The sequence below is a fragment of the Fringilla coelebs genome (assembly GCF_963513975.1).
Source record: "Fringilla coelebs genome assembly, chromosome: 26".
Classification (NCBI taxonomy): Eukaryota; Metazoa; Chordata; class Aves; order Passeriformes; family Fringillidae; genus Fringilla; species Fringilla coelebs.
The window spans coordinates 113,865-140,302 of record NC_140052.1 but is presented as its reverse complement, the minus strand read 5'-3'; the positions used below and the strand labels follow the sequence as shown (position 1 = coordinate 140,302).

General features: G+C 57.5%; 1 protein-coding gene across 1 annotated transcript; it reads right to left on the bottom strand.

The window, feature by feature from the left end:
- Positions 1-625: 625 nt before the first annotated feature.
- Positions 626-25,348, bottom strand: NUDCD3 (NudC domain containing 3). The gene is made up of 6 exons (XM_084221826.1): positions 25,125-25,348; positions 23,316-23,608; positions 10,980-11,112; positions 6,699-6,842; positions 2,193-2,381; positions 626-1,654 (listed from the first exon to the last, which is right to left on the bottom strand). The coding sequence occupies exons 1-6, from the start codon at positions 25,314-25,316 to the stop codon at positions 1,544-1,546; spliced, it is 1,062 nt and encodes a 353-aa protein (XP_084077952.1). The 5' UTR covers positions 25,317-25,348; the 3' UTR covers positions 626-1,543.
- Positions 25,349-26,438: the final 1,090 nt, after the last annotated feature.

The window sequence follows — 26,438 nt, the reverse complement described above, 5'->3', positions numbered from 1 at the left end:
CCGTTGCCATGGGGACCGTGGGCGGCCGGGGGGGGGCCGGGGGCCCGGTGAGCGCATCAGTACCGGGAGATGCCGGCACTGGCGGAGGGGTAGAGGGGTGGGTGACACCTCGGGGGTGGTATCCCCAACGCACCCACCATGTGAAACCCAGCCAGCTTTGGGGATCCCAGATCCAGCCCCCTGCCCCGAGCACACAAAAATCCGGCACCTCTCCCCAGGGATCTCATATCGCACCCCAAGGAGTCCAAAATCTAGCCCCCCTCCCCCGGGATCCCACATTCCAACACTCCCGCACCCAAGTAACCCATAAATCTGGCCCTCCTCAGGGTATCCTACACCTAGCCCCTCCCAGGGATCTCAGAATTCACTCCCTCCACCCCCAGGAATCCTATACCCACACCCCGAAGGACCCCCAAATTCTACTCTCCCCCAGGAATCCCATATCCACCACAACACCCACCCCGGTGTCTGGAGCCCGTGCTGACAGACAGACAGACAGACAGACACCCTGGGCTCGGTGTCCCCATCCTTGTCCCCTAAGCAAGGTGATGGTGGAGAATTGGGCACACTCATCTCCCCAGGGTGGCACCGAGTCACTCACAGGCCCCACGGTACATGTGTTTATTGCAGGGGGGGTGAGGGGTGGGGAACCGGCCGGGGACCCCCAGCCCATAGACCCCAGGGGGAGGGCTGGGGGGAAGCTGTGAGAGCCAGGCTGGGCTTGCTGGGGCCTCCTCTCCCAGGCAGTCCCCACTCTCAGACCCCAAAGTACCACGCCAGGGAAACCCGTATGTTTCAGGGGCTCCTGCCCAGCTGCTGGCCATGAGGGGTGGGCCTGCAGCCCCCCCAAAAACCAGTGCTGTGGGGATCACCCCTGCTGCTCCCTGACAAACGGGGAGCAAACCCTAGGGGATGGCTGCGGCCTCTGCCTACTCCCGGGTGTCCTGACAACCATCCAGTGAGGAAGTGAAGGAGGAGGAAGCCAGGAGAAAGCCTTTCCCGGGGCTGGGAAGAGGGCAGGGGCAGCACAGCCCCCTTGGAGTGGGGGTTGGTGAGAGGATATGGGGGTGCCAGGTGGGCAGGGTGCTGGCAGAGGCAGGCAGGGGCAGGCTTCCCCATCCCCACTGCCCATACCCAGCACCCATCTCCACCTGTGAGGGTCAAAGCTGCCCTGTGCCAGGGCAGGGGGGGCTCCGCATCCCCAGAAACCCCAAAAGCAGTGTCCTCCTCCACCAAAACCGATAATTATGCCACCCAACGCGACCCAACACGCTCCCTCTATTCCAGAAAAACGGAGCATCGGCAACTCGAGGTGAGGGGAGGGGAGAGGAGGGGAGGAGAGGGGTCCTGGTGCCCTGGTTGCTGTGGTGACAGGATGCAAATCTGCCCACTTCCTCAGGCTTCCCCTCACAGCACGGATGGGTGCCGGCAGCGTGGATCAGAGAGTCCCGGGCACTGGCGCTGGCTGGGAGGATCCTGGTGGGCATCCAGGGGCGGGCAGGTCGCCTCTCCCTGCTTTATTTTTCAGTTGTTTTTGCCACTGTCAAAACTGGACGGCGCCGGGGGAGATGTTGAACATGGAGGGGTCGAATTTCTGGCCGCGGAATGGTGAGCCCTCGGTGTCCCAGCCCTTCTTTAACATCTCATGCACCTTCTGCAAAGAGGCCGCAGGCATCTGTCAGCCCGGGGTGACGCCACGCTGCTCCCCACACCCCCTGCTCTCCCAGCAGCTCACCCCACAGGCCTTGGGGCTGCGTGGCCACCTGACCCATGGGAAGGGGTGTGGGCAGCAGTGCCCCTTCCTGCCTGGCCGGCAGTGGTCATTTCCAGGGGCACACACCATTTCTGTGCCTGGGAAAGGGCAGCACCAGGCGGCTCCTGGGTCGGGCTGAGCCCAGACCCATGTGGGTGCAGCCCTGAGCAGGGCCAGCTGGGGAGAGAGGCTCAGGGATGTGGGGCCCATCCCTGGTACAGGGGATGTGGGCTTACAGGCCCCTGCCAGGGTGCCAGGAAGGGGAAGGCGGGAGTGCATGGCAAAAGATCAATCAGCAGAACCTCACCCTCCCAAATCCCAAATGTTAGTGTGGGGGAACACATGATGAGGAGCTCTGAGAAGGAGCAGAGCCATGAGGCCCCTTTTCCTGGGGATGGGACCCTTGAAAGGGAGGTGGAACAAGGTAGCCAGCACCTACCAGCTCATGGCTCTGGGGCTTGCCCTGCAGCTTCTGGTGGTAGTCAAAGGTGAGGCGATCCAGCACAGCATGCTCCTCCTCATCCACCGTGGCCATGGAGCGCTCCTTGTTGATCTTGTCAATGTCAATTTGCTCCTCGCCCTCCAGGATGGCATTCCACCAGTACTCATCCCCCTTGTTCAGGCTGATCTGGGGACAAGCTGTGGGTCAGCGAATGGGGAGAGCAGTCCCTGTCCTGCCCAGGATATGGCTGGTACCCCTGCCCACCTCACAGCTCCATGGCAGGGATGCAGAGCTCGGCTGACAGCAGCATGGCGCTTGCCCACCAGTGGAAGTCAAGCTCACACTAATCCAGCTGGCAGAAGGGTGGCATGCTTGTGCCTCCCTCCCTCAGCGGCCAAAAGCTTTGCACAACCCTGCTGTGGTCCCCCACAGTCCCAGCTCACACCCTGAGGGTGAAATCTCAGCCCACGCTATGGCTCAAAGTCAGGACCAGCGTCCCCCAGCAGTGGCAGAGCCCAGGACTGTGGGATGAGGAGGCTGTGTCTGGTGGAGTGTGGGGCCAGGGACCCTGGTGTGGAAGTGCAGCCATCTTACCTTTCCCTAACCTAGAAGGAACCTTGGCCTCAGCTCCCCTGGCTCTGGCTGGTGGGTGGCAGCACGGGTGGCAAAGGAGGCAAGGACATCACCTGCTGCTCTGTGCCACCCCTGCTGTCTGCTAGCACCTGCTTCCCGTGGCACTGCAGCTCAGCAGCAGCCCCGGAGGGATGGACAAGGAGAGGGGATACCTCCCTGCTCCAGCCAACACCCTCAGTGGGAAAAGCCACCCGCTGTATTCACAGGCATCCTGATGGCAGTGCCTCAAACAGAGCTGGCTGGCCAGAGGGGCTGTGCTCAGGCCAGCATGGGGCATCCTGCAATGGGAACTCCAACTTGCTTTTAGCTTTTCCAGGAAGAGTGGGCTGATTCCTCCCATGTTATTTTAGCACTAATCCCAGCAGCAGGGCAGATTTATGGCATTCGTCGGCCTCTGCAAAATCATCAATAAAGGCAGACAATACAATTTGCTCAAACCTCCCAGGAAGCTCAATAGCTCCGGAGGGGAGAACACGGACAGCCATTCCTGTTACGGAGCCAAGCTTCTCCGTGGTGTGAAGAAAAGGAACCAATTAATACAGGAAGGGGGTGGCTGGGGTTTAATCCTTCTGGGAGCAGAGCCGGTAAAATATTCCAGCTTGGGGAAGGCGTTAGTTTTTCCAGCTAGACAGGCATGCTTGTTCTCTTTTTAATTGCACAGTTCCACTTTGGAGGGGAGGGAGAGCCACCGACGGTTTGCTCCTGGGCTTCCCAACCCTGGGTGGGCAGGTGGGGGAGTGGAGGAGCCCCCAGAACGTCACCCTAAGACAGAAAGCAAAGTTGAGAGGCAGCAGCCCTGACTGTCCACACTTGCAGCAGGAGCACCCTTCAGGCTCTTCAGGTTTGGAACAGGAGGGATGACCCCGTGATGCTGCTGGCAAGCTGTGAATTTCCCCAGTGAGGGCTCTCAGCAGTATGGGGAGGGCAGGGCTGAGCACCATGAACTGTATCCCCTCAGCCTCATGGCTCACAGGATGGCAAGCCACGACTGCAATAAATGTTCAAGGCAGGACTTGCTGACAAAAGCCCAAGCGTGGAAAACAAAGGCTGAGAGGAAGAGAAAAAGAGAAGGAATGGGAGAAAAATCCTCCACAACGAAAATAATACCAAAAGGAGTTGTGCACAACACCCAGTGGGGATTGCTAAAAACAGCGAGGTTATTTTAATCTCACTTTCAACAAGCAAGCGGGTGTGACAGAGAAGGGAGAGCACAGGGATGACACCCAGGACCAGGGTACCGTGCAGCATGCCACAGGCAGGGGCACGATCCTGGGACAAAATCCTGAGCAGGAGGAATGGACAGGCCCCCACCCCACGTCACCAGAGCACTGCGGAACAATGCCAGCTGGATTCTGCTGCCGTGCACACGGGTGTGCCAAAGGATGAGATGAGAAACATGTTGGTGTCAGGCTGGGCTCCAGCTGGGAGAGCTCTATGGAGCAGGAGGCGGAAGGCAGAGTGGTCTCTGAATGCTGGTGAGGGGAGTTCTGAGGCTGCTGGAGTGTGAGTGACATAATGAAGATGATATATGAATAAGAACACCAGGCAGGATGGGGGAAGCAGAACTAGGTTGGGTTGTAAGGCAAGATAAGAGCTAGAGGCGAAGGGAGTCTGCTCATGGCACAGCCTCGAGTGGCACCCCAGAAGGGAGCCAGGAGGAGGCCAGGGAGGCTGAGGACAGTGAGAAAGCTGTTACTGCAGCCACCTGAAGAATCTGGGGATCTTGATGATCCCTGACACGCCCTGCAAGAGGACACAGGACTCAACAGCCTCTCTGCACAGAACTGAGCCCTTTTCAGACAGACAGGACCAAGCAAGAGAGATTCCACCTCTTTGGCACCAAGACCAAGTTCTGCTGCAGGGATCACCTCAATTCACAGACCATGAACATGCAGCATGGACAGGGCCACCAAGCTGCCCCAAGCAGTCCCCAAGGCAGGCAGGATCTCCTCAGACAACCCCAGCGCTGGCAGTGGGTAAGTTCAGTTTTGGCTACATCCACACCCTGCCAGAGAATGCCACCCCTGGGTCTCACAGGGAAGCTGGGCAGCACCTTGCAGGAGGGAGCCAGCCCAACTGCCGCATTTGGAGCTCACATGGAGCGATGCACAAACTGGGGCACAGAAAGGGTCCATATGCCCCATAAGCTCCAAATGAACCCCAACGGCCCCATCCAGGCACTGAATGAAGCAATGCCTTCCCACAAGGGTGGGTGTCCCCTGATGAATGAATCGGGAGGAGGCGCAAACCACTCCTGGCTACTCAGCGCATGGAAAAAGGAGCTGCTCTTGGGCGAGGATTACTCACTCTGCTCCAGTTACCTTACAATTCTTCAAGCGAGAGCTCATCCCACCATCAATATGTTGGCAGCCAGCTGGAGATCCTCACAAGCCTGGGCTCGTGCTATTCGAGGCAAGACCCAGCTCTGGGGTTGGGGTGATGGGCCCCCTCTGCTCCCCACGGCCACTCCGGGAGGCACCGAACCTCGCTCCGCCCGCACCATTCCCAGCCTCTGACGGGCACTCAAGAGACACTGCCTCCCTTGCTGATGCTGGCAACACCCACCAGGGACTTCCAGACTTCCATCCACACTGTGGAGCAGCCACTCATTGGGCCACCTCCTCTTCAACGGGTTCATGCCTTTCCAGGATTGTTTCTTTGCCCCATAAAAGCTAATTTTCAAGATGTTTATGAATATTTACAAAATGCAGGTTAAGGATGCCACTACCACATCCCTTCAATGGCCTAGCAGCATCAGAGAAGCTCCTCTCCCTTGCAGGGACCTCACTCAACCTTCTGGCACCAGCCTGTGACTCGAGGTACACCCCTGTGGATCAGCAGTGGTCAAGTGGCCCTCCCCAGACACCATTCACAGGATTCCTGACTCTGGCAGCACATTTCCACTCCATTTTCCACTGTGAGGGCTTGGATTTGGGTGCTCATCTGCTGCCACCCTCGTGCCACAGGGAGAAAGGCTTAGAGCCACCTCACTCCCTCCCATAATACAGCATGTGTCCCCTCCTGGGTCTCACAACAGTTTTGGGACTCCTGAAACTCTCCTGGAAAAGCCTCTGGGTGGAAAAAGATAGGGCAAAGATGGTCACAGGTAGCAAAATCCTGCTCCTAGCACAATCCTGGCCCCCAAACTGGCATATAAACTTTGGAAACTGTTTGACACTCAAGATTCCAGGGTGAAGGGCAGAACTTCTGCAGCAGCTCCAGCTGTGAATGCAGCTGAACTCACACCCCCAGCCTGAACATCTGAAGCACTTCAGAATTGAGGCTTGGGGCTGGGAAGCCAACAATAATACACAGCTGGGCATCAGCTGCCCTGAGACCTCCTCGACAGGGATGATTTGGGACAACAGGCCCACAGCAAACCACAGGCCTGCTGGAGGCAGAGGGGCCACAGTGCCCACCTCAAACAGGGCAAGTAGGAATCCCATGACAGGACAGAAAGGAATGGCGGGGAACAGGCACCTGCCAAGATGCTGGGGTCAGAGTGGGGCCAGGAGAATTGGAGGGCAGAGTCAGCAAGGCCAGGTGTGCAGCACTGCAGTGCAGGGCCCCATGCTGGGATTGAGGGCAGAGACCACCCTCAAGTGATGGCTGTGCTGCCCACTCTCAGCTGGAGCTGGGGACCCCTCTGCCCAGCCTGACAGTCGTGCTGCCCAGCCCACACCCTGACAGGCAAGTCAGGAATAGGAGGCAAAGCACAGCACACAGGCAAGGGCAGCATGAGCCAGACGTTGGACAGGCAAAGCCAGACACATCTAAAGCTGGCTCAAACTTCCAGCTGCTCCAGTTTCCTGGGTTAAGCATGGCAGAGCTGCAAGCCAAGGAGACACAGCTGGTGTAGACCACCCTTACCAAAATACACTTCCCAGGCTCCAAGCTCCACAGGGAACTCTCTGTGTTGATCTTGTGGGTGAGCTTCCCTTCCATGAGGACGTGTTGGCTGCTCCCCTCCAGCACTGCTACACGAATTGCACCACTGCTGATATCCACAGACACCTGGAAACAAAGACAGACACAATAATCCAGAAGGCTCCTGCTTCCCTTCTCACTGTGCAAGCTGGGGTTTGGGGTCAAGTGCACTTGCAGGGGATGAGAGAGAGAAGAGCTTCCACCCCTGCCTGTAGCAGCAGGGCGAGAATCCCACTGTTCTCTCATAGCAAAGAGCAACAGTTTGGAGGAGAGAGGGAACCTCTTCAGGGAAAGAAAAGCAGTACAGACCAGCAATCGGGGGGGACCCCTGAAGGATTCAAGGCAGCTGGTTCTAGTCCGTGCCGGAGTTTCCCCTCAAAGAAGACCAGTAATGCTACAGGCCTCCAAACAGCATCCAAAGGTTGGACATCTACTTGCTGTGAGAGAGCACTTTAGGGGTGTGCCTGTCTGCCACTCTGCCAAGCTGGTCATGAGTGTGTGTGATCCTGATAGCTGAGCAGGGGCTGATAGTGTCGGGGTTCCTACACTAGGGCTGCAGCAGGTCATCCCCTATTTGCTGCACCGTGCTGAAAGCTTGCTCCTTGGCTCTGCTTCTACTGCTGGAGCTAGCCCTGGGCTCAGCCCAGGCCTCCCATCGGGTGTGTGAGGAGGGGCTGTGTGCAGGAGGAATGCTGCAGCGCACTTTCCTGGCTCCCTGCTACAGGGGCAGCTCCGTCCCCAGGAACGGGGCCAGCTCCCGCCCACAGCAGCCATATGGGGAACCCTGCTCCGACCTGCCATGCAGGTGACACGGCTGTCCCCCAGGGAGACAGAGGCAGGCTGTGAGAGGCACGCAGTTCTCTTGGTCTCTGTAGAGACCATATGTTCTCTCCTGTCCCCTCCAGCCCTGAGGTGCTGCCAGCAGAGCCCGCGCCAAGCCAGGGGATGTGGGGAGGACCTGGCTGGGAAGGGGCAGGATTGTGGCCCCCTGCGCTGGCCCGAGAGGAGGAGACTGCAGTGAGATTTGCCTGCATTCTCTCCCAGAGTTCCCCCAGATCTTCCTCCTGCTCTGCAGATCTCATTTGAAATGTTATTACATTATCCATTACCTAGGAGACTTTCAGCAGCTCACTAGCTCCACGCAGGCAAAAGACAGGCAGAGCTGCTCCAGCCAGGGAGGGAACGCGGCTGTGTGTGACTGATGTCACCAGGGTACAGCCCCCGAAGCTGCTGTGTGCTCCGGCAGGGGCACAGGAGGCCCAGCACACACAGTACAGGGACTGAGCTCCAGTGGGAGCTGGGAGCAGGACTGTGCTCACAGGGGACCGGGGAAGGGACAGGAGGATGGCAGAGGAGAGCAGGCTGTCACCTGGCTGTGGACAGCCTCTGCAAGAGCAGCTGTCCTGGGATGAAAACACCTCTAAAGGAGGTGCTCCCTCCATGGAGCAGCTCCCTCAGCCCAGTGATGACACCTTACTGCAGAGAGGCATGGGAATGAGGCTCTGCCCTCCACCACCCTCCATCATCTGCTCCTGGGTCCAGGGACAGAGCTACTGATGCTGGGCTCTCAGCACGGGACAGGGCCTGCCCAGAAAGGACCAAGGGGAAAAAGGCAAGGTGACTCCTACGCTGGAGACATGGGAGGCACACGTCTGTGGCAGGCATTGTGTCTGTGGGCTCTGCATGGACAAGAACAACCAAATGTGAGAGGGTTTTATTCACAGGTGGCTGCACAAGATATCTGGTGGGGACCAGGGACACCTTTTAGGTAGCTCGAGTTGGGAGAGGGAGTAGAGAAACCCAAATGGAAGAAGAGATACAATCTGGGAAGACTTCACCCGGCCACTTTGCTGTGCAAGAAGACAACACGAGAAGCAACTGCAACACCTGTTTCTACCTGCACCTAGCAAGAAGGTCCCACTCAGCACACCAACCCCCCAGGAGTAGGGACAGGGGCAGCACATGCCCTGCTGGAGAGCCCTGCCTCTCTGTGCATGGAGGGACATGTCTGAGAGGACTCAAGTGTGCACAAGGTGGTACCTGTGGACAGCCCTCACCTGGGGAAGGGCAAGAGCAACCCACAGTACTCTGGCAGCTCTGAAGCTTCTTGGCCCTCCCCATGTGCTCCCTGTGAGCACCTCTGCTCCCCAGAACACCTGGCGGCCCCCAAGGAAAGCCAGCTCTCATTGTGTGCTGTGGCCTTTTCACCGCAGTGATTTCTGTGCACACTGCACGCCCACGCCCGCCCACGCAGCTCAAACAAGCAAACACAAACTGAGAGAGGAATCAAGCTTGTCTCCTTTTGAGTTCAGCAAAGAGAGAGGCCTGCGAGTCATCATCTCTATTTGAGTGCTCAGATCCATGGGCCTGTTGCGCCCACAAGTAGATCAGAGAGGGGGGACCATGGAGGAAGATGCTCTCACCTACCCAATCCCCCATTCCTGCTCCAAGGACACCTGAGCTCCATACAAGGAAACATTAAGCTCACCAGAGCAAAACATGCCATAGCAACAGCCTGAAACCCAGAAAGTGTCATAAGGAAGACTGTGAGCAGGATTAGAGTTGGGTGCACTCTGAACCCAGGGACCAAATGGAGAAATTTTTAATCTTGCCTTGGCAGGCAGAAGCCAAAAACCTGGTAATTTTTTTAAAATATGAAGTTGTCTGAATGCAAGAGAATGCTGCTCTTGTGCAAGTACCCATGAACATGTCCAAAGTACACGGAGCTTTTAAATTGCTCTGAGTCCTCCTGCTCTGGCCCAAGACCCAGCCTGTCTGTTCTCATTCCCCCAAGGCTGGGAATACACAGAATCATTTGGAAATGGAAACTCAGCTGCCAAGAGGAGGCCCAAGGATGGATGAACAAAACACCAGGAAAAAGAGTGCAAGAGAAGGGAAGTCCAGCGTCTGAACAACCAATTGCTTCAAGAGGGCAGCGTGGGCAGGTACTGGGGCAAGGGTAGGCAGAGCCATGCCAGGGGCACTGGCAGGGGAAGGGGGTGTCTTAAAGCCCCTCTGCCCGCTCTGAGGTGCAGGGACTCCTCCACAGCCATGGCACAGTCTTGAACCAAGGAAAGGTCAGGAAACCATATCCTGTCTCCACTCCTGTGAGCTCCTGCAGGCTCCTGAACCGCTCCATGGCCAAGGATGGAGCAGACAGAGCCCTGTGTGGAGTTTTTGGCAAGAATACAACTTCCCTGGCATGGAGGAAACTTCTCTAGTCAGGGAGAGGAATCGTGATCGAAGTTTGATGCAGAGGGATGGAATATCCATCTGGACACCCCAGAATCCTTTCAAGAAACAGAGTGGGTTTGTTTTAGAGACCCACTGGGAGGGATGCATCTTCCTGGTGCCCTGCTGTGCCTGTGACAGCCATGTGCCCCCTCACCCCTCTGGCCCAGGCTGCTGCTGCTGCTGCCAGTGACATTCCTTGGCATGCTGAGGAGCTGTGTAGGCTGAAGCCAGTGACAAACTCCAGCGTGCTCCTTTCAGCCACCCTGGAAGCAGAGGAGAGCAGGAGGTGGGGGAGCACAGGCTTCCCAAATGGAAAAATACAGAGGGAATGGCAGCACTTGGGAAGGAGTTCTAGCTCCAGCTAAGGCCAGCCATGGGCACGCTCCTTCTGGGTCTCTGACCAGGAGGGAACAGAAGAGCTGCAGGAAAAACAACGTGAGCACAAGCAGAACAGGGAAGTTCCTGCCTGAGCCAAAGAGAGAGGAGAGACCTCTCTGTGCACGAAGCCAGCCAGGAGGAGGGGCTGGCCCGCAGCCTCCACCCCAGGCCGGCTCCCTTCCATCTAGAGCAGGTCAAGCCACACAGGGGCTGTGCCTGATCCAGCTCCCCAGTGCCAGAGGAGCCATTCCAGCAGCTCCTGCTTCCAAACAGAAGGCAGAAGACACTCAGAGCCAGAGGAACAACTGAGGAAGGGCATCCATTCCCAGCCAGTCTCCGAAACACGCGTGTGAGTATGCAGGTAGTGGAAGCAGAAAGAAAAAGCACAGAAGGGATGAGGCAGTGCCAGGGAGCCTGGCTGAGATGGAGCAGAGGACACTGCAGCACAACAAGAACACGGACAGGCTGTGATCTCAGTCCTCACAAGACTCACACTGTGGAATAAGGCACAACCACATCTTGGTCCTTCAATACAAAACACAGTCTCCCAGGAAAGCTGTGCACCCCAGTGGAAAAGGAAATGCTGAAGAGACATCACTCACATCACTTTACCTGTTTGCCTTTGACAATATGCTTGGGCACAGGCACTTTAATTTCCAGGTCACTGTAATCTTGGGACCAGGTGTAATTCTCTCGCACAGCTCCATTGTAGCTGTCGGGGTTTGTCTGGAACTGCTCCTGTCTCCTGTGGGGGGAGAAAGGGGAGACAGGTTAAATGTCAGAAAGATCAGAGCCTGGAGAGAGCAGGAAGCCTGAGAACAGGATGCAAGAAACCAAAAGAGAGGGCATAGCCTCTGCTTGGTCCTCCTACAGCATCTCCAAGGCTGGGCTCCTGCCCGGTCTCTCCCTCACTGCTGGCTGTATGGAAGGCAGCAGGTCCAAGGAAGCAGCCGCAGGACAGAGGGACCACGGCCACCCTGCCCAGAGTGAGTGATTTACAGTCCTGTCTCCCCAGTCTGCTGCAGCAGCAGTCAGGCTGCTGAAAGGACACACGATGGTTTGGCTGCCCAAAAGGTGCAGAGTGGCCCCCAGTGGGCTCAGGGCACCTTCCTGGCCCCCTCTGCTCCAGTGCAGAGTTCCTAATTCCTTCCACTTTCCATCACAGCTGGAGCAGGGACACTGGCACGAGCTGGGTGTGAGCTGTCCCCCAAGCCACTGTCATGGCTGCAGAGGTGGTGGCCTATGGTTGTGACCTGAAAACACAGCAAGCACTGGTTCTCCTCACCCCGATTTTAACGTTTGGGAAAACCACCAGCTCTTATGAGCAGGGCAATTGTTCACAGGGAGGTGATGGAGCTGGGGACCGGGACGCCTCAAGAGCCATACAAGGGTGCCTGGACAAATGAATCACGAGCAACACTCTGAGCACATCACTCTGAGCACAACATTGCCCCTTCCAGCTGTGGAAATGCCAGAAAGCTGAGGAAATGGCTGCAGGGGTAAGGTGGAGTTTATCAGATCAATAAGCAATAATTAATACAGTGTTTCCAGACAAGAAAGGAGATCACCACACCTATATCCCTTTAAACCACTGGGCTGGGGATCTATTCCACTGAACCCTCAGAGAGAGGGCTTTCAAATAAAATCAAATCTCTTCTAAAGATAGCTGTGGTGCTAACAAAAGGCAGAGTTATTTTAAAATGTTTTGATATCCACCAAGGCTTCAATGTAGAGCTGGATAAACATGGGGCTCAGGGACTTACATAAAGGGGGTGAAGAGCAGCCCCAGGGCACAGACAGCCCTGGAGAGCCTATCTTCCTGTGCCCCACTGCCTTCCTGGCCCCCCCACTCTGGGGGGGCCCTCACCAGTATGGGGTGGGGCTGGCTCCAGCAGCACAGCGCCCTGAGGGTTATGTAAGAGCCATCAATTTAAATTAAATTAGGCTCTAAGACAGCCGGAGGGGGCTGCACCTCCCCATTTTTTTTCTCTATGGCTTCACCGGGTGCACCAAGGGTTTCACCTGCCCTGGTCCAGCTGTGCACCGGGGCGGTTCTGATCCGCTCCCAGGCCCTGAAGGCACTGCTGGGACTGGCAGCTCACAGGCTGCCAGCCTCAGCTGGCCATTTCAGGGGGCATCGCATCATTTTTCGGGCATCTTGGCCTTGCCTGGCAGTCGCCCATTGGGTGCCCATTGCCATGGAAACAGGGTTGGCATGGCAGCGCGCACCCGGCTGGTGCGTTGGCTCCAGCTGTCGCTTCCCAGCCGCCCCCGGACTGGAGGAGTCGAACAGGCTGGAGGGCGAGGAGCCGAACGCTGCAGGCGACCAGGGGCTGTGCTGGCAGGGTGTGCAGGGCCCAGCGCTCACCCCCGTGGGAAGGAAACCTGCTGAAATGCAGAGGCATGGCCCCAGGCACTGCCGCATGTGTCCCCTGGTCCCCACCTAGGAACAGCACAGTGGTGGCACCCAGCCTGGCTCTCAAGGCACAACTGTCTCAGAGACCACCCTGCCTCAGCTCCTGCCTCCCTCCATGACAAGCTCAGCTTTCTGGCTCAGTGGCCATGCTACCCAAGGCAGAGCCCAACCTGGCTCCTCCCAAACCTGCCAGCAAGTCACCTGGAGGAAGCTGGGAATTGCCATCCCAAGTGTCGGTGGCTCCCCGCAATCACAAAAGAACCAGACAAGAACCACCAAACAGCTGTTTCCCCTGGCCTGTTCCCCCTGGACCCCTCCTGGGAAAAACTCAAAAGGGAGCAGGAGGAGGCAGTGGACTTATGCCCAGCCAAGGCTTGTGAGACCAGATGCAGATCATCAAAGGTGGGAGAAATCCACTGGTACAAAGGCACACACGGTGAGATGCCAGCTGCAAATGCCACAGAGCCTCAGCACGGATAAATACAGCAATCACTCACTGTCACAAAGCCACCAGGTCTGCCCTGGATGCGCCTTCTCCTCCTCAGGAGAAGACCACGGGGCAGAGCAGATCCCAGCCAGGCAGTTCTGGATGTTGTAGCCCCACTGGGAGATTACCAAATGCAATCTCACTGCCTATGAGGGCATGAGTGGACTCACCAGCCCCACAGCCAGTGTTAACTGTGCAACAGGGAAACTGAGGCAGGACTTGCTCTGCAGGGACTTTGTCCAGAATCTCTCTGCACAGTACAGGGACTGTGCAGGTGACAGCAGCCTTACTCCCAGCCCACCTGTCCCTGTGGGACAGCTCTGTCATTCTCCAGAGCTGCTACTGTGCCAAAACTGGAGCACGGCCAGCTGAAGAAGGGACATGTCACTGCCCTCTGCCATCACGCACAGCTCACTGGACAAGCTCAGCCCCACGGCCTCGGCCCTGCAGCCCCTCATCCAGCTTCAGGGGGAGAAGTTCCCCCTGAAGAGTGCTTAAACTTCCCTCCAGCCATGGCTGCTCATCCTGGGGGTGTGAGTTCCAGTGCCATCACTTCTCCAATCCTCTCCTCCACAACTCCCAGCCCAAATCCCTCCAGATGTTTACCCAAGACAACACAAACCTCTGCTTCAGCTCCGTTTCCAATGTTAAAAATCCATGCAATGGGCTTTGTACCCCTGAACAGGATGACTGGAGGACTCACGAAGCTGGATAATTTCACTGCCAGTGTAACTGCCAGCTCTGGAGCCATGGAGGACCCAGGGTGGTGAAGGCAGGCCGCAGCCTTGTTAGGCACTGCTGACAAACGGCTGACAGCTCTACCACCTCCTGGAGCAACTCTTCCTTTCCTGGACGTTTTCCAACCAGATCTCTGCCTGGTCCAACTGTGCTTAGCACACACCAGTGGCACTCCAGAATTGGACCCTGCTCCTTGGCTGGGAGGCAGCTTCCCTCACCATTCACAGGAGACAGCTCTGGCTCACAGCAGGCTGGGCCAAGCCATGCCACCACGCCAGAGGTGGCTCTCCTGGCCAAAGGCATCCGTCATGTTGTCTCAACAGCACCACTGTGCAGGGGGCCAGAGAACGTCCTGCACCAACACCACGGTTCCATCCCCAGACCCCGCAGCTGGAGAGAGAGGTCAGATCCAGCAGACAGCGTGGGTTGGGTGGCGATTGTCCAGCGGTACGGCCGCTCCTGGTGCCACGGTCACTCACCGCACTGCCCGAACGCCTGCTGGGCTGGGGCAGGTGGTGGCAGGACTGAGGGGAGGGAGGGTGACAAAGCACCAGCTTTTAAACCCAAGGGTTTGGCACTGCGTGCACTTGGCTGCCGGGTGGTGGGGATGGTGGGGGTGGGTCTATGTGTTCTGTCTTGTTCTATTTTTGCTCGCAATGTGTCATTTTGGGGGAGGTGAAACCTTTAACAATGCACCGTCGAGAAGCAGCCGATCTGTTCCCCACTCCTCAGAGCCACATGGCGCAGCCGCTGCGCGCCCCTGGGACTGGAGCCACTCCCTCTCCACACACGGGCGAGACCCTGGGCAGCCACACAAGGGGACAAGACTCCCTAAGAGGTGGCAGTGTTGTCCTCGGTCGACATGCTGGATGTCAAGCCCCATACACAGATTTCTGGGCATTTCTTACTCCGGGATTCCCAGCCCCGTGGGTTGGTGACGCACGATGAGCTGAGCAATGTGGAAATGGCAACAGCAATCCTTGCTCTGTGGACAGTGAGCTGAACACATTTCTGTCCTTGGAGCTCAACAGCTGCAGCACCAACTCTGTGAACACAGTGCTGGACACAAAGAGCAGGAACCAAACACACCAAAGGATCTGGCTGGTTGAGCTGAGAAGAAGCAGCGCAGCTCACTGAGTTCCTCTTCACTGAGGAGTTTTGGAGCAAGCATGCAGAAGTTGAGGAAAAGACACAGCAGTATGAGGAGCAGAGGTGGGAAAGTGTCATGGGAGGGAATTGATATGGCATATGCCAATGGACCTCTTTTTTCCCCCATAAGAAGAAGGAAAAAATTCCAAGGATTTTGAGAACAGCTCAGTGAAGGTGATCCTCTCAGCCTGGAGCAGTTCAACTGCAGGTAGCACAGGGCTGCTGGGAACCAGCACCATGTCAGCAACCACCATCCTCCCGCCGTGGCAACACTCAGGTCACCCACCTAGGGTGGCCTGTCAGAGCCCTGGCAGCCTCCAGGCATTCACTCTACCACAAATCCCTGCTCCCTCCTGGGGAAGGACCTTGCACCACACCTGCATCCTGCCCTCCCAGCACTAAAGGGGCTGCATGCAGCCCAGCAGGGCAGAAACCACAGAGCAATGCCAGCTAGGCAGGCAGGGGGATGGCAGAGCCCATTCTGCATTACTGCAGAAAAGCCACACTCACCCAAAGACACCAGCACACACAACAGAATACAGATTTACTGGAATACAGATTTCCAGAATTTCTGCCTACTAGCCCTTCAGATGAGAACCAAAAGTGCCTCAAGCTACAGGAAAGTCTGTGCACCCCAAAAAAGCTGCTACCAAGCTTCAGCCAAGGCTAAAAAAAACAGTTTCTAAGATTATTTTGAAGAGGGTAAAGTGTGCCCTCTGCTCCTTGGGGTTCCAGTGTGGGTGCTGTAGCAACAGGTAGGGAAGCCAGAGGTTTAACCTCATCAGCAAGCTGCATTCCCAAAGCTGCAGGGACTGTGTGCACGGAAAATCCCAGCTTAGCACTCCTTCTGCAAGCAAGCTGCAAAGGAGCCTCCTCCCCACCTCCAGATTTAACATCTTTTGGCATCAAAACATCAGGACAGTTGCACTTTCTGTCTCTGGGCTCTGCCTGGGAAGTGCCAGGGTAGGAAAACGCAGACTGCAGCTCCCAGACCTTCGCTGGGGTCCAGGAGGCACCCAGAGCTCCACAAAGGCTTCTTTGTACCAGCACTTCAACTAATGAGGGCCCTGGCACAGCACTAAGCAAGCTGAATGCCAAATCCCTTCCTTTACAGTTCAAGTCACACTGCAGTCAATAAGCTTCAGGATCCTCTCTGATCCATCCCGATCCTCTCCGACACTCCTTGTCCAGCAGCAAGCTCCAGCCCTGAGCAGCAGTGGTCCAGGGCCCTCCCAATCCTCAGGATTTCTTCCAACCCAGGTGTGTTTGGTTTGTGGGAGAATCACCCAAATCCAATTTTATAAAGTCTTCTTCACCCCCAAAGTGGGCAGAGGTCTGTCAACACTTCCCCACAGCCCATTATCCCTGGGGTCCTCCGCACACACCTCCAGGACTGCACTGTGCAGCTTGGTCATCCCACTTTCAAAAACAGAAGGTGAAAAATGCAACCAGTGGCTTCCCCCTCACTCTTAAACCTGAGGCACAGCCCAGCCAGGAAGTGCAGCCCAGGCTCAAGCCTGCAGTGCCCACCATCAGCCTTACAAGGATCATGGAATCATGGAATTATTTTGGTTGGAAAAACCCTCTGAGACCATCAAGTCCAATTGTGTCTCCAGCACCGTCAAGGCCACCACTAACTCATGTACCCAAATGCCAAATTTGCACGTTTGTCAAATCCCCCAGGGATAAGTACTCCATCATCATGGTCCTAGGCAGCCTGTGCCAGGGCTGGGCAGCCCTTTCCATAAAGGAATCTTCCCAATATCCAACCTAAACATCCCCTGGCACAACTTGAGGCTGTTTTGTTTTCTTCAGTCCCTTGTTCTCTAGGAGCAGAGCCAGATCCCCTCCTGTCACACAGTTGTCAAGAGTAAGAAGGTTCCTCCTGAGCCTCCTTTTCTCCAGGATAAGCCCCTCCAGCTCTCTCAGCTGCTCATTATATGACTTGTACTTCAAAGGTCACCTCACCTTCAGGAAGCCTCAGAGCTTCAACTTACCACCAGGATAGGACCAACAACCAAAAATCAAGCCCATCAAGACACATTCCCCTAGATCCCATCGTGTCACCAAGCCCGGGTGATGCAGTGGGAAGGGGTCAAGGCTCCTGGGTACCAGGTGCCCACATGATGCCTTTGCTGCTCTACTCAGCAGCCAACCAACAAATCCATCCGCCTCCTCTGCATCTGGAGCCCCCACCAGCCCCACCGAGATGCTCTGCCCCCCTCCCTGCTGGGGCAGAGCCTTGCTCTTTTCCAAGCTCACTCATTTCAGGAGAGCTTTGAGCCTTCCCTTTTGCGTCCCAAGTTATTTACAGAGCTGTTCCACAGCGCCAACTTACTGACATTAGGCAAGTTGAAATGCCACCACCGGCTTGCAGAGAGTGCTGGAGTGCTGGCACCAGGGGGCTAAATTTCACTACTGCTGGGATATTTAGGTCAAGGACAGCAAGACATGCCACCATCTGGAAAAGACCCCTGGGATCTTTATTGTTTGCACAGAGCTTATACAGCCTTGGGCTTCAGAGATCTCCTGAGGGAGAGATCTACACGCAGCCTGGGGAAGGGGGATAAGGCCAAAGGAAGCCAAGGGGATTGAGCTGTGAGAATACAGGACAAGGTGGCCTCTCAGACTCCTGCACCACCGACATAACCTGGCCCAATCCAGGTAGTTTTCCATGTTAGGCCCCTTTTGGTGAACACTGCAATATTAAACCAACCAAACAGCAATTGCTTTTTTACCTAAGAATTGGGCACATGCTGTCCCTTGGTTTCCAGCCCTGGGATTTTCTGCTTGTTGAAAGAAAAATTTATAGGTTTTAATTTAGTTATTTTTGGTCCCAGGACCTAATTTTGGAGCTCAGTACCTTGGCAGGGCAACCAAAAGCCTTAGTGCAGCACAGGGAAGCTGGCACTCTGGTGCTGATCTCAGCTACCCAACTGGAGGGGCCTGGTTCTCCGTGGGAACACTGGAAAACTGCACCCTGACTGCTCCTCATCATCTAATAATAATCCCCCCAAAGGGCTGAAGGAACAAGTGTTTAGAAAGCCTCTGAGCCACTATGTATCAGGGTAGGGGGAAAGCACAGAGAAAGTATCACTGCACCGCTCATTCTGCTCTTCTCTCTTCCCCCAGCATCTGCTGCTGATGGAGACAGGATACGGGGCCAGATGGAGCTCGGCTGTATCAGGTCAGGCCGTTCTCTGAGTTCTGTCTGACTCCTGCTCATGACAGGCCTTGGCCGTGCTGGAGGAATTCCCTGTGCACAGCCCCACGTGCATAAGAGGAATCGGAACCAGGACAGATTCTCCTTAAACATGGATCAAGATCAGCTCTTTTCTAGGTCAGGCTGGAAAAACAAGCACGGACTCTGAGGTGAGCTCATCAGGAAAGCCCAAAGGGGCAGTGAGGAAGGAAACAGGTTTAACTGGCTTCTGGTCTGGACAGTCCCAGACAAAACTGGGGAACCTAAGGGTTCCCCTCCCTTCTGAATGGAAAAGGCTTGAGAGGAGAAAGCTTGGGACAATGCAGTCTCTGAGACAAACAAAACCAGCCTTGAAGTTAGCAGTGTGCAGCAACAGCTCCTCTTCATAGCCCTGCTCCCCCAGAGAGGGTGACCAGCAGTGAAATTCCTGTCCCCAGCACCTCAAGGAGGATGCAGCCATGCCAGGAAGCCCATCCTGCAGGCACCTCACAACAAAATGCCATCTGGGCTTCCAGCAAAGCCAAGCCGTTGCTAAGTTGAGTTAGATTCACACAGGCGCCTCATGGAAATTTCCCAGAGCACTGCTGTGTCATCCCAGGGATGCTCCCGGTGTGGCCCAGAAAGGGTTAACTCCAGGTCGCCAGGGGCTCTGGGAATGGGAGTGGTGGGTCTCAGGAGAGAGCTGGAATGTCAGGAGTCAGCTCACTAGATTAATGCACTTCAGTTCAGTCCAGCCAGCCAGGAGTACCCCAGGGACTTCTGTAAGTCACTGCTGAGCCCCAACACCCCTCCCAGGGACAGCAGAGCAATGCCAGGGAGACCAGCCCGGTGGGGGCTCACCTGGACCAGGTGAGTGGGGCACTCAGCATGGCCAGGGCTCTGCTGCTCAGCAGCAGCCAGTCTGCCCCCCTCCTTGGCACAATGGCACTGTGTGCATAGGGTGAGTGGAGCCCCTTCCCCAGTCACAGACTCCAGAAGGTGTGACAATCCCTGAAGGGTCTCCTTCAAGGCCCCACAAAGTGGGCAGCCACGAAGAGTCCCCTCCTCACCTCAGCCCACTCCTCTTACTCCCCCTTTCCTCTCCACACCACAGAAGGCTGAGGCCACAGAGACCCCAAGGTTTCATTCTGCCCTGCATGTTGTTGTGCCCAGCAGCAGCCAAAGGCCTCCTCAGGAATGAGGCATTTGCACATCCTCCTGGCCCCACCTGGCACAGTGTTCCATGTCCCAGTGGCCCTGCTTCCAGCCCTGGCTGTGCTGTCCACACCCAAAGATCCTCCTCTCAGAGACCTCACCTGCCCAGACGATCACTAAAGTACAGACCAGAGCTGCCCCATCCTGAGCACACTTAGCTGGAGCACCTGGGAGAGACACAAGAGCTGGAGGGAGAAACACATGAAGGTGAGACATTCACCACCATGCACAGGCTTCCAGGACTGCCCTTCCCAGCCTCCTGCACTACCTCCTGCCCATACCTGGAGTAAGAGAAGGGACTCACAGGACAGGGGGATGAGAGCTTCCCCAGTTCACACTGGGAGAAAGCAAGGAGCAGAGGGAAGCCAGGAACCAAAGTCATAAAGCACAAGCACAGGCCGGGCTGCGCAGTGCCACACGTGGGCTGCCAGGCTCTATTTTAAATGCTGTGTGGCAAATATATGCAGGATGGAATCCAAGCTGGGGGAAGGGGAGGGTGCTGGGCAGCAGAGGTGTTCAAAATTAGGAGCTGAGCTCAGGCAAGGATGGCTTCTGGGAGCAGATGGGGGAAGAGCCAGAGCTGGGACTGTGCAGCTGCAACGCAAGGAAAAACAGCCCCATGGCGAGGTGTGAGGAGGGCTGTGCCCTGCTACCCTCCTGGCAAGGCAAGGACAGCAAGAGAGCAGCAACAACTGGGGCAGCTGCAAGAGGAGCCTGGATTCTTCTGTGGCACAGAGACCTCTGTCCCCCTCGGCACAGCTCCTGGCACGGGTGTCTCCCCAAAGACACCTCAGTCCTCGGTGTATTTACACCAGCTGCTGCTGGCCCATCTGGCACAGCAACATGCAAGGCAGCTAAGAGGAACTGATTCACCTGCCTTTCCCAAGCGGGGAAGGTGAGGGAGTTGGGGAGACCTGGCTGGGCCCCAGACTGAGCCCTGAAAACCTCCACACCTGCAAAACTGGCTGGATTAATCTGGATCGACCCTGAAAAATCTGCTACCATCTCACTGTGCTTCGTAAGATGTTCCCAGCATCCGGGCGCAGCGCGAGGCTCTGATGGGAGCTGGCAGATCTGGGATGGTACCTGCCCTACATTTCCAGAGCCGTCAGGTTGACAGAATGAGCAAGTTTTTATATAGATTCTAGTGGCAGCGGTTTTCTTCACCAGCGGCTGGAGGGGCGGGGGGAAGGAAGGGAGATGGAAAATATTTTTGTTTAAGCTCTTTTCTGCATTCCTGCTGCCAGAGTTGTGCATTACTCATGCGCCCCTCGTAGCCAGGCTGGTAGCTCTGGGTTTTGCTCAGAAGGAAGGGGCTGTGGAGAATTAAGCAGTTGGTTAAATTATTAATAGTCTGTCGGGGGGTGCCCGCCCGTCCCCAGTGCCTTTCCGGGGGCTCCAGTGCCCCCCAGAGGCATCGAAACCAACTACAGCGCCCTGACAAACCCGCGGGCTCCTCTGCCCTCCCTCAACCCGCACGCACCCCCCTCTCCTGGCCTGGAAACCACGAGACTCCTGCGACTGGAACGGGGCCACCTGCACCTGGTCTCACCCACCACGGGTTTAAACTGGGTGGGCGCCGAGGGGGCTGCAGGTGTTCCACCCCACCAGCGAGTTTGGGGTGGTGGGAGCAGTAAGAGAAGAGGGAGAAGAGCCCATTGGGGAGGGCAGAAGGTGCAGTGGCAGCTCTATGCAGTAGAAGGCACCTCCTATTCGTGGCAACACCCAGGGGAGAGCTGCCACGCAGGGCTTGGTGTTCAATGCCACAGCCGCAGGCTGCAGAACAGCACCTGAGTGTGAGGTCTGTCAGGGGCCAAGCTGCAGCAGTGCCAGGACACACTCAGAGGGTGGTGCTTGCAAGGGTTGAGTTTTAACCAGGCTCTCACCAGACACAGCAGAAACCATCCCTCTTGGCTCCACCACACTCGCTGTCAGACCAATCCTGCTCTCACACGAGCCCCACCTTCCTCCCCAATCCCTCCAGTTTCCTTCCTGCAGCTCTGACATTTGTTTCAGGCAACTGAACTCTCCTCACACCAGCTGCTGCCCCACAACCAAAGTCCTGAAGTGAAACTTCTCAGGGCAAACCACAGAAGACGTGGCCTGCACAGGGACAGGAGCAACTGGCACTCAGCCCAGCCCAGCTCCCTCTGCTCACAGGCCTCCAATCTCTCCCTCTCTTCTCCACTGGCAGAAAGCTGGGCTGGACACACCCAGGCCTCTGCTGTGCACTCTGGCAGGGCTTTCTTTGACTTGCTAATTTTGCCCAGGAGTCAGGATCAGACCGGCAACCCCAGGGACAACCCACCTTTACCAAGAAAGCTCCAGCACAGGCCTTGCAGATGATGCTGTTTTTGGCTTCTGGATTACCTTTACCCCGTGGGATGCACATCAGTTACACACCAGCCCTTTCTCCTCCTCCCACTGGGCCATGTGACTCAGCAGGCACCTTGCCTGTCCCCTTTCCTCCTCCCCAATGGTGGCCACTCCAAGGCCCATCCCCAACACAGCCAGAGCTCAGGCTCTTCTCCAACACGGCTCCAGCCAAGGCTGCAGAACCTGACTCCACATTGTCCCAGAATAATGCAATCATGGAATATCCTGAGCTGGAAGGCACCTATGAGGATCATCGAGTCCAACTGCTGGCCTTGCACAGGACAACCTCAACAATGCCACCATTTGCCCGAGAGCATCGTCCAACTGCTCCTTGAGCTCTGGCAGCCTTGAAGCTGTGACCACAGAGCCTGTTTGAGTGCCCAGCCAACTCATGGGGGAAGAACCAAACCTCTCCACTCCTGCCACCTATCATTCCCCTGCTCCCAAGATTTTGGTCCTCAGACTATCCCTTCCATATGCCAAGGCATATGGAATATGCCCCAAAGTCTGAGCTCTGAATTCTCTATCTCCTCAGGGGCATCAGCCATCCCAGTCCTTACAGGATTTGGGAATCCTCCAGGGGTGCACTCCTTTCTGACAGCTTGCTCTCCCCAGTGACATGTCCAAAACTGGCTGGGAGGAGGGATCACCAGCCCAAGCTCCCCTCCTCACCAAGCACCAGGGGACAGCAGGGACGAGGCACAGCAAAGCCCCACACGTGGTCAGGACCATTGTAGCCATCAGAGAGGGTCAGCGCAGCCACCACACGGGTCTGGCCACAGAACACACCAGGGAGGAGAGGAGGAGATGGAGGAGATGGAGTCTGCACAGCCAGCTCACAGCATCACACCCCTGACCTGGTCAGCAAAGAAACACAGGAGTCTAAACCTCAGTGAGGCATCAGGGCCCTGAGTAAGGGCTGGGCAGCTCTGACTTGGCTCAGGGTCAGGGTGATGCCAGGGAAGGATGAGTGAAGCCTGTACAGGACCTGCATTCACATACATGGTTCAGAGAGGCCATGCTGGCCCTCTGCAGTCCACAGCTTGCTGCTCAGCAGAGCCAGACTGGAAGTGTCCCAGAAGGTGAGGAAGGACTTTGACAGAAAACCATTTCTGCACAAATGGAGGCTGCTTGGCACTGCTGGAAAGCCACCAAGCCTAGCTAAAGAGAAAACTCTGCAGCACTTGCTCGATCTTCCCTGTGGGGAATTACACAATGCCTCCAGCCTTGGAAGGCTGCAAGGGAAATCCTGACAGCCCCCCGAAGGGCTGAGTGCCTGCAGAGGAAAGCCAAAACCCAAAAGGGGCTGTGCAGGGAACAGTAGATGCCCTGTCCACAGTTCTGCCTCCCCCCACCAGGAGCATGAAGAGAGTGAGAGAGCCTTACGTGGGCAGCTCTGCTGGGGCAGCAGCCCCTGGAGGCTCCACTGGCGGCGGGCTGGGGGCTGCAGCACCCTGGGCTGCAGCTGGTTCCTGCGTGCCCGCAGCTTCCCCAGCATCTGCTGCTGGGATGTGCTCCGTCGTCTCCACCTCGATCTCCTGAGCTGCAGGACACAGCTTCACCCTCTCGGCAGCTGCAGCTGCCTCCTCCTCCTCCTCCTTCCTCCTCAGCTTGGCCTCCAGCTCGCGGCGCCTCTTCTCATCGTCCTGCCTGGCCATGCGCTCGAACACCCGGAACGCCTGCGGGGAACAGCAAACACAGTGAGCAGCACAGCGAGCAGCACTGCAGCTCTGCCTGGTGCCAGACAAGGCCAGGAGCAGCACCACACACCTGGGCACCTGCTCCTTCCTGCCCCGCCTCTCTCTGCACCACGCTGCTGCAGTCACCACAAAAGCAGCTGATGACTCTTTGGAAAGTCCAATGGCTACGTCAAGCACACCCCAGAAACCCCTGGGGGCATTTTGGAATTGTTTCCAGGGTTGTGTTCTCAGAGCCATCCACACCCTAGCCTGGAAAGAGGGCTGGTTACTCCAGGGAAAAGCAGAGCAGTGAGATTCAGCTCTTGGCTGGAGGGGGCTCCAAGAAAGCCTCCCCTTACTCCGTATTTCAGGCTCACCCAGGGACCATTGGCAAGCCTGGACTCAGACAAAATCTCCAACAGGCAAGCAGGACGAGCTGCCCCAGGAGAAGCTGCAGGACAGCTGAGCTGGCACTGGCTGTGCCCAGGCAGACAGGTGCAGGAGAATATGTGATCCCAGGAGATGCAATCCTACCCCTCAGCTGGCATCCTGCCCAGCCTGCCCAGTGCAGGCTGGAGGTCAGATATGACCCACAACTGCGCCTGCAGCAAGGGGCGATGGCCACTCAGCCCCTGCACCTGCTCCTTGGACGGGCTGCGAGTCCTCCCACCCCACTGCCGGGCTTTGGGGCTGTAAAAGTGTGTGCTCTAAAAAGTGTGCAAGCATCCAACACAGCCCTCCTTCGTTTCCCAGGAACATTCTGGAGGCAAATTTAGTGCTTGCAGCAGGGGACTGGCACACCTGCTCGATTTGAGTCTTCCTCTGGGCCTAGGAAGTGCAGGATGGCCCAAGGAGGGCTCCTGTCAGCACAACCACAACAGAAGCTCGTGCCACTCAGCCCAGCTCTCCTCCCCATGCAGTGAGCACAGGGGAGGGTGTGGGAGAGGTGAGTACCAGCCCTCCATGGATCATGCAAAGCAACACCTCAGAACTGTGTCAACAGCAGCTGAGTGAAGATGAGGAGGAACGAGCCCCTTCCACACTGTCCCCACACGCTGGGTACCTCTGGTTGTGTCATGAGGCTGCCCCAACACCCTCCCACGGCAGGAACGCTACCCCTCCTGCATTGTGCCCGGTCCCAGAAGCTCTCGAGGGGACACCAGCCAGGAACCCAAACTCAGCCGAGGTCCGGGCTCATGTCACAGCCTGGCTATTCTTCCCACCAGGGTCTCGCAGTCCCCGCCTGCCTCCGGGGCTCCTTGTCTTCTTACGAGGGTGACGCTTTCCCCACTTCAAGGGACCTCTCCTGCCTTCGTCTGCACTCCTCCGGGCGCCGGTGCCCCGGGGGCTGCTGTGCTGCCGGACCCCCGCTCTGCCCGGAGCTAACTCCGCGGCCGGCCCGATACCAACACCGCCCAGCCGGGGAGACACGGCCCGTGCGGCTCGGCCCCGCGGCAGCGCCAGCCCCGGCCGCCGGCAAGGCCGGGCAGCTCCATCCCCCCGGGCCCGCCGGTACCTGCAGGGCCATGGCCTGCGCCGCGCCGGGCGGGAAGCCCAGGCGGTCCCCGGGCCGCAGAAGGAGCCGATAGAAGTCGGTCTTGCGGTAGAGGAAGCCGAAGAGGATGCGCAGGAATTCCTCCACGTTGCCGACATGCTGCAGGATGCCCAGCAGCGCCTGGTCGTACATGTCAGTGAGCGCGGCCTCCATGGCGGCCCCGGGCCCGCTGTCACGGCAACGGGTTCGGCTGCACTTCCGGTCCGCCCGGAACCCGCCTCGCGCACATCTATTCCGGCCGCCCGGGAGTTCCTTCCCGCCCGCTCAGGGTTCCAGGGCATTGCCGGCCCCCGGTGGCACCGCTGGCACCTCCTGGCGCCTCCCAGCAGCAGCGGCGGGCGCCTAGACCCCGCGGCCCCGTGTCCCCGGGGTCCCACTGCCCGTACCCTCCATGTCCTCCGTGCCCCCGGCCGCCCCCTCCCCTCGCCACCCCCGGCTCTGCCCGCGGCGGGGCGGGGCTGCAGCTCCGCTCCGCGCCTGTAGATGGCGCCCAAGCCCCGCGGATGCCGCTCGTGGGCAGGACCGGGGCCGGGCGCGGCAGCGGCGCCGGGGCGGGCGGGGGCGGCTCCGGGGCGGGCGGGGGCGGCTCCGGGGCGGGCGCGGCAGCGGCGCCGGGGCGGGCGGGGGCGGCTCCGGCCGCAGCGGCTGCGTTCGGGACTGGGGGAGCTCCCGAGCCGTCCCCTCGCTCCGGTCCCGCTCTCTGGCCGGGTGACCCCCCGCCACGGTGACCCTGGTGAAGCTACACTGGCTGTCCTGGGTCACCTCGTGCCCTCCGGGCCTCGGCAGAGCTCCCAGGAGGAGCTTAGGGATCTGCTCCCGCAGCTCCCCAGAACGGGATCTGCTCCCGCAGCTCCCCAGAACGGGATCTGCTCCCTCATCTTCCCCGGCGCAGGGCTGAGCCGGAGGAGCTGGAAGTTCCCAGAGTCTGGGTATTTCTTTTCAGTCAGGCGTAGATCCTGTTCATGAGCATTTTAATGCCTGTAGTAACACCGGAACAACATACTTTGTGCTGTAAAACACGTGTTTACAACTTTGCAGATACTTTTCAGGTCATTTATAAGTTGTCGAGGGAGCTGGCTGAAAGCAGCCCAGGGCAGTGGCGCAGTGGCCCAGCAGGGGGGTGGCCAGCAGAGGTGGGTTGGTGAAGGAGCAGCTGCATGGTGCCCCCCAGACATCTGGGGACTGGCTTGGCATTGGTTAGCAGGTGCTGAGCAGTTGTAATGTGCATCACTTGTTTTCTTGTCTGTTGTCTCCCTCTCACCAAGTCCTTTTTTA